The 10683-nt window shown below is 43.4% G+C and overlaps 1 protein-coding gene across 1 annotated transcript; it reads left to right on the plus strand.

The window, feature by feature from the left end:
• The first annotated feature begins 2898 nt into the window (after positions 1-2898).
• Positions 2899-7971, plus strand: LOC108359760 (uncharacterized). The gene is made up of 2 exons (XM_017611781.1): positions 2899-7812; positions 7889-7971. Exon 1 carries the CDS (start codon positions 3170-3172, stop codon positions 7622-7624), a length of 4455 nt encoding a protein of 1484 aa, XP_017467270.1. The 5' UTR covers positions 2899-3169; the 3' UTR covers positions 7625-7812; positions 7889-7971.
• Positions 7972-10683: the final 2712 nt, after the last annotated feature.

A 10683-nucleotide genomic window follows, 5' to 3' on the forward strand; every position in this document is an offset into this window, starting at 1 on the left:
CGAAGGCGACCAGTGGATTATTCATGGTCCTTCGCAGCCAACCGTGGCCCAGCTCCTAAGAAAAAAATTTTTAAAACTTATAAAAACTCAAAAAAAAACCCTACTCCCACGTCCGCAAAAAAAAACTAATTTAAAAACTATTAAAAGGTGGAAAAAACAAAAAAAAAATCATTAACTAAAGTGCATACAAGTGCAAGTAGTGTGTTAAAAGTTGTGCTACTTGAGTCTACAGATAAATTTCGAAAAAAAATTGCCTTTTTTGTATACATACAAAAAAACAATAACTGTGAAAAAATAAACATTTTTGGAAAAAAAAAATCCATACAAAACACATACAAGGCAATCAATAAAGTTTAGTGAACTACCACAAGCTGTGCCCCAAAGAAGCCCAACAACAACCGAAGGTTTTATTAAAGCGTCATCAGCAGCCATCCCCTAGCCAAACCGTCGGCCAGCATAAGGGCAACTTCATCAGTATCAGCGGCAACAACAACACCAGGCGCAAAAACATAAAGGAGCTCACTTACATACCTATACATACATAAATCAAGGAAAGTAGTAAGTAGGCAAATTTTTAATTTCCTTAAAAAATTTTAAATAACATAACTTTTATTTTCTTAACAGTTATATTGTATGCCAACGGGCATACATACGTGTGTACACATACATACATATATATATATATATAATTTAACAAAAGGCGTATTTTTTCTCGCCAAAAACGGTTTTACTAAAATTGCGGACATTTTCTTGCCGCCCAAAAATTCCACAACGGCAATTTGCCGCTATTAAAATTTTGGTAGAAAAATTCCGTTTTCCGGAAAGCGGTATAGCTCCACATACCGCCAAACTTATATATANTCTAAGGACACCTTCAATAATAATACCCAACTATTTATTTTACCATTTTTTAATAGTTAACATTGTTGGCGCGGCCTAGCAGCAAATGATATTTAAAGTTTTTGTAAATCCCAAGTATGTGGAAACCCTATGTATTGTACTAAATTATTGTAAAATCTGTATAAGTGGCAACGCTGTACCAATATTGCACAAATATGACAGTCATAATGTACGAAAGAAAATAGCGGGCATTCGTGGCTGGCATATTGGAGCAAGAAGGTTGCAATCACACAAATGTGTAAGTAGAAAAATTCAACATTGTTAACCTTGTAATATTCTTTATTATATTTGTCATTCAAATGTACTTCGAACAGGAAATAAAACACAATTCATCTCCATTTATTAATATACTACGCAAATAAGTTGAAGTTTATTTGGAGAGTTTGCGTGAGTCCAGCCACGGATCAACATCTTTTATTTCACATTTTTTTTGTGAAGTACATTTGTCGGAAAAGCAGAATAAGGCACGGTAATAATATTACGTAGCAAAAAAAACTGGCGGCGAATACATGTAAATTGGAGCACATAATTGAAAGCACGGCATTAAGTACGGTACGTGGTTTTTGGCAAACAACAAAAAAATCTGTGCAAGGAAATTGCGGCAACGGAATCATTCCAGACTTTTCGACAAGTATTCAGGTTGGCTAGCGGAATTTGAAGACAGGTGAGTGCTTTGGGGAAGATGTATGGGGTTGGTTTGTTAGTGTGTTAACTTGTGTGCACGAATAACGGAAACTGCTGATCATAAGAGCACCCAAAGTACAATAGCGGCTTGTTAATATATATGCACTGATGAACATTAGAGTGCGCCAAAAAACATACGGAGGGCCAAAAGAATAATCGCATATGCTGTGCCAAATTTACGCCTATTTTATTGTACTGTATCAAGCTTCGCAAATTATATGTATGCTACTACAAATGGAATGCGCATAGTCAAAAATAATTTATATTGCGAACGATTAACGTGCACCAAAAAGTATATGGCTTAATAGCGAATATTTTATGAGATTTATGGTATTGAAATAAAGAAATTTTTAGATTGTTTGTATGCGGAGTGGCAGTCAATCTGCGCCTCAACTAACTTTATTATATTTACGTTGTTAAAGCAGTTCTAAGGAACAGTAAGTCAATCATTGCCTTGTGAATTATATGTATGCAGATGCTGATCTGCGTCTCAATTTAATTTGATTTATTTGTCCCTGCGTCCCTTAAGAACACTAAGCCGAAAGTTTTCTGGCTATTGAATTATTGTGAGCGGATGTTATCGACACCAGTTGCCCCTGCGTCTTAAGTTATCGACCCAATAGTTGTTGGTTTGCCAATCATTAGGGCTGCTCGAATGCAAACAGGTTTGCGAATTATTGGTGCGCATGCAAAACGTTGACCCGGTGTATAAGCTACATTAACCCTGCGTGTCCTACCCGAAATATTAGTTGTCTGTAGACCTGCGTTACTTATAAATCTGCGTACCTTGCATAGCAAATTTGTGGTTTTCGGTATCGAATAGGGTTTAGGCCTCAGCAAGCACATTTAGCTTAGAATTGGTAATTGAATACGTAAAGACATGCCGAACTTGCGATCTGGAGGTAGGACCAGTGCAACCGAGGAGTGGTTGGACGACTTAAATACAACGATTCAGCAACAACCAGCGGAAACGGCCGAAGCTCAACCAATGACGATGGAGGCTAGACTCGACATGATGCAGCGGCAGATGCAAGACCTACAGGCGGAACTACGGCAGAGTCAGCAACAGCATGAATTGCTAGCAGCGGCTTCTAGACCACCAAGCAACGTGAATGTGGAAAGCGTAAACGGGTCATTGGTAGGGGTGTTAAGTGATCTACATCGAACATTGGCAGACAGCAGAGCAACGCATGGGCGCAAGTTATACGATTTGCCTGAATTCGATGGGCGGCCTGAGGACTGGCCCATGTTTAGGGAGGCGTTTACGATGACCACCGAAGAGTACCACTATAATGATAGGTAAAACATGATGCGCTTGCAAAAAGCCATTAAAGGTCGAGCAAGGGAGGTGGTTGAATGCTTACTAATTCATAGCGGCAACGTGTCTCGCGTTCTTAGCACCCTTGGGGATAGGTTCGGTAGGCCAGAGCAACTGGTGAAAAGCCAAATTGCAAAAATACAGGGTGTAGCTCCTATAGCGGAAAATCGTATCGATCAAATCGTCCCGTTCGCTACGAAAGTACAAAATTTATCATCATTTCTACAGTCTGCTAACTGCGATCATCACCTATCGAACCCCACGCTTATGGATGAACTACTATCGAAATTGCCGGTGCAAAGGCGGATTGACTGGGCCAGGCATGCGTTGACGATAGTACCGAGACCGAACATATGTCATTTCAGCGACTGGTTGCAGGAGCTTTCAAAGTTGGTGGCGAGTGCTATGGTAAACACTAATGCGGATTCCAGGCAGAGCGGGCGAGGCGAAAATCGTACGCGTTTCTTTCATACGCAGGATATAAACAGTGGCAATCGGGATCCTAGCGTATGTGTTCTTTGTAAAGGTAGACACAGTATAAATCGGTGCAAGCGGTTTCTTGATATGCAGGTGGGTCAGCGATGGCGTGTAGTGCGTCAAAATAAATTATGTTTCAATTGTTTGAAAAGCGACCATAGGAGCGGCGATTGCACCGAACAACACAGATGCGACGTGGATAGGTGTACGCGGAAGCAGCATGAACTACTACATTTTCGGGAGCAAGGAAGTACAGATGGTCAGCGTCAATTGGAAACTGCGACGCGGCAACAAGTCCTCACTAATACAATCGTCGACAAACCAAGTTCAAAATTATTGTACAAGATCCTGCCAGTGCGGTTGTACGCCAACGGTCGAGTCATAAGCACCTTTGCCCTCTTCGATGATGGTTCGGCAATCTCGATGATGAACAGCGAATTGGCTGGTCGTCTAGGTCTCAAAGGACAGAAGGAAAACTTAACGCTACAATGGTTTGGTGGTACCACAGTTACGGAGCAGTCAAGCAGGGTCGATGTGGAAATATCCGGAGTTGCAAAATACAACAAAAGGTTTTCGTTGCGGAACGTTAGAACCGTAGCCAATCTTCAACTGCCGGCGCAAACACTCCAGCGGTCAGAGCTGCATTACAGACATCGTCACTTGCCGATCAAGGAGTATGTTGGAGCGGTTCCAGAGCTATTGTTAGGGTTAGATAACGCGCATCTGAGTATTTCAAAGAAAACTGCTGACGATGGAGGGAATGGCTATTCGGTGACGCTCACGAAACTGGGATGGATCGTCTACGGAGGTAATGACCGAGACATTGGAGATAGGCGGCAGTTTGTAAACTTCGTTAAGACAGATGACAGTGCTGAGCGGCTTGAGCGTTTGGTGAGTGAGTACCTAATCAACGAAGATCTCGGAGTTCGCGATGCTGTAGAGGTAGTAGAAGCTGCAGATATTGCTAAAGCAAAAACGTTATTGGAAGAAACAACAGTAAGAAAGGGTTCACACTTTGAGACAGGTTTGCTTTGGAAGCACGCAGATGTAGCCCTACCAGATAGTCGAAAAATGGCAGAGAACCGGATGTTAGCCCTGGAAAAGAAGTTTAAGCGCGATGAAAATTTTAAGTCTGCATACGTCAAGGTAATAGAGGAATACGAAGCCAAAGGTTATGCGAGGAAGCTGACGCCAGAGGAGATCACGGCAGGAGGGAAGCGTAGCTGGTACCTACCACACTTTGGAGTTTGGAACGCGAACAAACCTGGAAAGATGCGACTTGTATTTGATGCTGCGGCCAAAGTCAACGGTGTGTCATTGAACTCGGCATTGTTAAGTGGGCCGGATCTAAACCAACCACTCGCAACTATTTTGTTGAAATTTCGGGAGAGGCCAGTTGGTGTATGCGCCGATATAGTGGAGATGTTCCATCAAGTCAAGATACGTTCGCAGGATCAAGCAGCACAACGCTTCATATGGAGAACAGACTCTAAGCAGCCATTTGTGGTATATGGCATGGACGTGATGACGTTCGGGGTTACTTGCTCACCGAGCTCGGCCCAGTTCGTAAAAAACAAAAATGCAGAGGAGTTTAGGGAACAATTTCCAGAAGCGGCGAATGCAATAATCAACAATCACTATGTCGACGACTTCGTGCACTGTTTCTCTACCGTCGACGAGGCAATCCGAACAACGAAGCAGGTAGCTTGGATTCATAAACAAAGAGGGTTTGACTTAAAGCGGTTTGTGTCCAACTCTGAACAGCTCATGAAACAAATGAATAACGAAGAAAAGCGTCCCGCTTGCTTGAATCTTGATAGAGATAATGTTGGTATTTTTCAGAAAGTCCTTGGGCTACATTGGGATACGCTTAACGACGATTTTAGATTTGTTCTCTCGTTTGCAAAGGTCGATCCAATTGTGCGGGCTGGGACAAGGAGACCCACAAAACGCGGACTACTCAGCGTCACAATGTCGGTGTTCGATCCGTTCGGAATTGCGGCGGAGTACACTATGGAAGCAAAGCTTCTGCTGCAGGCGACTTGGCGAGCTGGTATCGACTGGGATGAACCTATTCCAGATGAATTGCAAGAAGCATGGTTGAGATGGTTGACGGCGATCAAGCGTTTGGAAGAAGTAAGCGTGCCGCGGTGTTACGGATTAGGGTTCCATCAGTTACCAGTCGAATTACACGTATTTGCGGACGCGAGCGAGGTAGCTTATGCAGCGGTAGCGTACTGGAGGTTCCCAGAAGGTACGAGAAGTCCAAATCCCATATTCATCTCAGGAAAGGCCAAATGCGCACCATTGAAGCTTACATCAATCCCCCGACTGGAGCTGCAGACAGCAGTGTTGGCTAGACGTCTTCGGAAGAGCATCCTTCAATGTCATGGAAAAATCCCTAAAAGAGTCGTAATGTGGAGCGACTCGAAAACTGTCCTAGCTTGGGTGAAGTCTGACTATTGGCGCTATAAACCATACGTGGCGCATCGTGTTAACGAAATTTTAGAGGCTAGTGATGTAAACGAGTGGCGATGGGTTCCAAGCGCATTAAATCCAGCGGATTGGGGAACGCGTCCGAAGGCCGATAGAAGAAGCTCAACATGGATTAGTGGGCACCCGTTCTTGTCGCAAGACGAAAGCTTATGGCCGTCCAACGAGGTTACCCCGAACACGCAAGATGAGCTAAGAGCGAATTTTTCAGTTTTGACAGTAAATATCGACAATGCCATGTTCACCAAATTTTCATCATTGGTCCGTTTAACAAGAGTGGTAGGCTGGATATTGCGGTTCCAAAACAATTGCCGCAAAGACGCAAGCGAGAAGCGTTCTGGAGGGCTCAGTGCTTTGGAAATAAAGAGCGCGGAAATAGCTATAATCAGCTCGGTACAAAGACAAAGCTTCGCGGACGAATATTGTGCACTGATTGCAGAGAAACAGGTGGAACGCAGCAGCCCCTTGAGGACCCTAACACCGATGTTGGATGAAGAGGGAGTGATACGAGTAGGTGGGCGAATAGATGCAGCAGTAGCCATTCCACCGCATTCACGTAGACCAATAATCTTGCCTAAACGTCACCATGTTACTGCGCTTGTAGTGGATTATTACCACAAAATCTGGAAGCATCAAAACGAAAGTACAATAGTTGCAGAGATACGACGGCGATACTGGATCCCGCAGATCAGAACAGAGGTGCGACGCGCAATGAAAAAATGTCCAGTTTGTATAAAAGAAAAGGCTAAACCAAACCCTCCGCAAATGGGTCAACTTCCACCGGATAGACTTACACCTTTCGTAAGACCATTCACTTACGTAGGTCTTGACTACATGGGTCCGTTTACAGTCGCGATTGGCAGAAGAAGTGAGAAGCGTTGGATTGCGCTATTTACATGCCTTACTGTGCGGGCGGTACATCTGGAGCTCGCAAGGGACTTGACAACGGACACTTGTCTTATGTGTATACGAAATTTTATGAACCGCAGAGGAACGCCGGTGCGCATCAGATCGGACAACGGCACGAACTTCATTGGAGCTGATAAAGAGTTGAGGCGACAGAGAATCGACTTCGATAACGGCGTTATATCTAATGCGCTGGCAAACAAGAACATCGAGTGGGTTTTCAATTGCCCGTTGAATCCCCATGCTGGCGGCTGTTGGGAAAGACTCGTCCGTAGTGTGAAACGCGCCATGGGGCACGCTCTCAACAACGAAAACATCCAGGAGCACTGCCTTTATAGCCTAATGTGCGAAGCGGAGAATATTGTTAACGCAAGACCATTGACGCACATACCGTTGGACGAACACACTGACGAACCGCTAACCCCTAATCATTTTCTCCTAGGTACTCGCAATTCCGAGCAAACGCCACATCCGCAAGAGGAAAAGATGATTCCAACCCGAAAAATGTGGTACAAGGTCCAACAAATGCAGCACAGGTTTTGGCGGAAGTGGATAGATGAGTATTTGCCAGACCTAACGAGGCGAACAAAATGGTACGGAGTGCAGAATCCTCTAGCCGTAGGTGATGTCGTCCTCCTATGCGACACCAACGTACATCGCTCCAAGTGGCAGATGGGGCGAATCACACAAGTATTTCCAAGCAAAGACGGGCAAGTAAGAGCCGCGCTAGTGCAAACGAAGGACGGCGTTTACAAACGAGCAGCCTGTATACTGGCCAGGTTAGATTTGGTGAATCTGGGCAGATCCACGGAGGCGGGGATGTTGGCGCGGCCTAGCAGCAAATGATATTTAAAGTTTTTGTAAATCCCAAGTATGTGGAAACCCTATGTATTGTACTAAATTATTGTAAAATCTGTATAAGTGGCAACGCTGTACCAATATTGCACAAATATGACAGTCATAATGTACGAAAGAAAATAGCGGGCATTCGTGGCTGGCATATTGGAGCAAGAAGGTTGCAATCACACAAATGTGTAAGTAGAAAAATTCAACATTGTTAACCTCGTAATATTCTTTATTATATTTGTCATTCAAATGTACTTCGAACAGGAAATAAAACACAATTCATCTCCATTTATTAATATACTACGCAAATAAGTTGAAGTTTATTTGGAGAGTTTGCGTGAGTCCAGCCACGGATCAACACATAGCTTAGCCATATACTCGGCTTCATACGTAAATTTTTGTACATACCTACATACGTATAATTTTACATTCCACATATTCTGCACATTTGTACATACGTGCTAACAAAGAATATTGTCACACGAATATTATCCATAACGCGATAAGAAGTGAGTTCAAGATATCAGATACATGCAACCTAGTAGGGAAAGCTCCCGAATTGCATTGGTCTAGATACTTTTTCAGTATTTACATAATTATTTATATCACATTAAATATTTATACATACGTATATTTCACCACGTATATAACAGTGAAAAGTGTTTGTGATTTTGTTTCTCTTACAAGACATTTTTTTTTTTCTCAAATCCATATTCCGCGGATTTAATTGGGACGCTCCGTTTTCCACGTTAAAAAGTGCTGAACCAAAGATTAAAGCAAATACAACTTCACGTAATTTGCAAGAAACAAAAACACAAACACCGCCACAAGATCTTATAATTTTTTCTTGATTTTCTGTGGCACAAAGTGCAATTTTTCCGTTTGACACAAATTTTCTTTTTTTTTGCGAACGATACCTGGGTGGTACTCAGCTATTTTTAATTAAATCTTTTACTAATTTATATACGTCTGAGCTTCTACGACATTCAAAATGCCACTTGGACACAGTCCACCAAAAATGTCTGAAATCGAGACAAGGTCAAAAAATACTTCACAAGAAGCCACCGGTGGTAAGAGGGAACCCTCACCGCGCCGAAAATCCAAAACTTTTGACCCATCCGCTCAAAAGTTTATAGCGGAAAGTGACAGTATCATGAGATACTGTGCAAAATTCAGTGATGCGCCAATCCAAGACCACACTTAATCATATCTTATGATAAAAGACAAATCACTAGATGATTGTTGGGCACGGCTTCAGTCCGCCTATGATTTGGTTTTTTCAAAGCCAGATGACAGCCTACCCGAAAACTTTAAGAATTCGGTAGAAGGCAAGTACTTCACTTGCCTTGAATTATATGAGGTGACCAAAGCTAAAATTGCCGATCAACTGTCGTTGATTAGAGCAATCGCCGCACCGAGTCCACCACCCCGCGTGGAACACACCTCGGCAGAGGAAAACGTTTTCCTCCAAGTCCCACCTTGTGACACGGAGACATTTTACGGCGGTTACGAAGAATGGCCCGCTTTTCGTGACATGTTCACAGCGGTGTACATCAACCACCCGAAGCTCTCCCGTGCTCAAAAATTGTATCACCTCCGATACAAAACCCAAGGTAAAGCTGGCTTCATCGTCAAGCAATATCCGCTCAGCGACGATAACTTCGAGCTGGCCTGGGAAGCTTTACGGTCACGATACGAAAACAAACGTATCCTGGTTGACAACCAAATTAAAATTTTGATGACTTTGCCGACTATTCAATCCGAGAATAGCGAGCAACTTCAAAGGCTGCAAACATCAATTAACAACTGTCTGTCAGTTCTTAATTCCCAAGACGTCCAGACAGACAGTTGGGATCCCATATTGGTGTACATATGCTCATCCAAATTGCCCGAAACTACACTGTCACTTTGGGAACAATCTCTCTCTTCTCGAAGAGATTTACCCTCATGGTCACAAATGGACGATTTTCTTACTTCAAGATACGAAGTAGTCGAAAGACTTAACCGGCTTCATCCAAACCAAAATAAACAAACACCAGTCGCTCATCAAAATGCTGCGCAAAACAGGTCCTTTAACAGGACTCAAACCTTTGTGGCAGAACCTAAGCGGGAACCAACTTGCTCTTACTGCAAGTCTCCTCATCCCATTAGAGTCTGCCCACAATTTAAGCGAATTTCGGTACCAAACCGAGTACAATTCGCAAACCAAACCAAGCTGTGCAAAAACTGCCTTGGTAATACCCATAGCACTAATGAGTGTCCGAGCAAGTGGTCATGTACACATTGCCAACAACGGCATCACTCCCTGCTGCACATGAATCCCAAACCACAATCTCGACACTCCAGTGCGCGAGCGAATGAAACCGCCGCACAACACACTACTGCCCAGTCGACACCTCCCGCTCGACAAGCGCAGTCAAGCTCCGATTCCAGCGAGCAACCGTGCTGTTCCAAACAAGAACAAATACAATCATTGCACACCGACAATGATAGCAAAATTCTCCTTCCAACTGCCATAGTCGCAGTTGAACACGAGGGTGAATTGTTTCAACTTAGAGCCCTGATTGATCAAGGCTCACAAAGAACTTTCATTTCCTCGAAAGTTCAAAAACGGTTGAAACTACCATTCGAACATTCCAAGTTCGAAATTTCCGGCATGGGTGGACATGTAGTACAAAGCTCCTCAAAGCAAAGGATAAACATACAGGCTATCGTGTTACCTCAGCTCACGAGGCACATGCCTACATTCACCATTAGCCGTGAAAACTGGCAGCGATTCAAGATCCTTGAACTTGCTGACCCAAGCTGTCACATACCAGCTCAAACTGACATGGTAATCGGCAGCGATATACTTCCACAAATCCTGCTGGAAGGTATACAAAATATTTGCGACACTATACTTGCGCAAAAAACAATATTTGGCTGGATTCTCAGTGGTCCAATAACCGAAAATGTGGTGTCATTCTCGACACAAGTAGAAGAGTGCTCGAATGCAACTCTCAGCTCTCTGCTTCGAAAGTTTTGGGAAGAAGAGGAGATTCCACAACCTCCACAAATTT

Source organism: Rhagoletis zephyria, unplaced genomic scaffold (assembly GCF_001687245.7).
Source record: "Rhagoletis zephyria isolate East Lansing unplaced genomic scaffold, Rhagoletis_zephyria_1.1 Rzeph_scaffold_00454, whole genome shotgun sequence".
NCBI lineage: Eukaryota > Metazoa > Arthropoda > Insecta > Diptera > Tephritidae > Rhagoletis > Rhagoletis zephyria.

Bases quoted from the DNA above. Each gene is read 5' to 3' on its own strand.
- LOC108359760 (XM_017611781.1), top strand. From the start codon at position 3,170: ATGGATGAACTACTATCGAAATTGCCGGTGCAAAGGCGGATTGACTGG.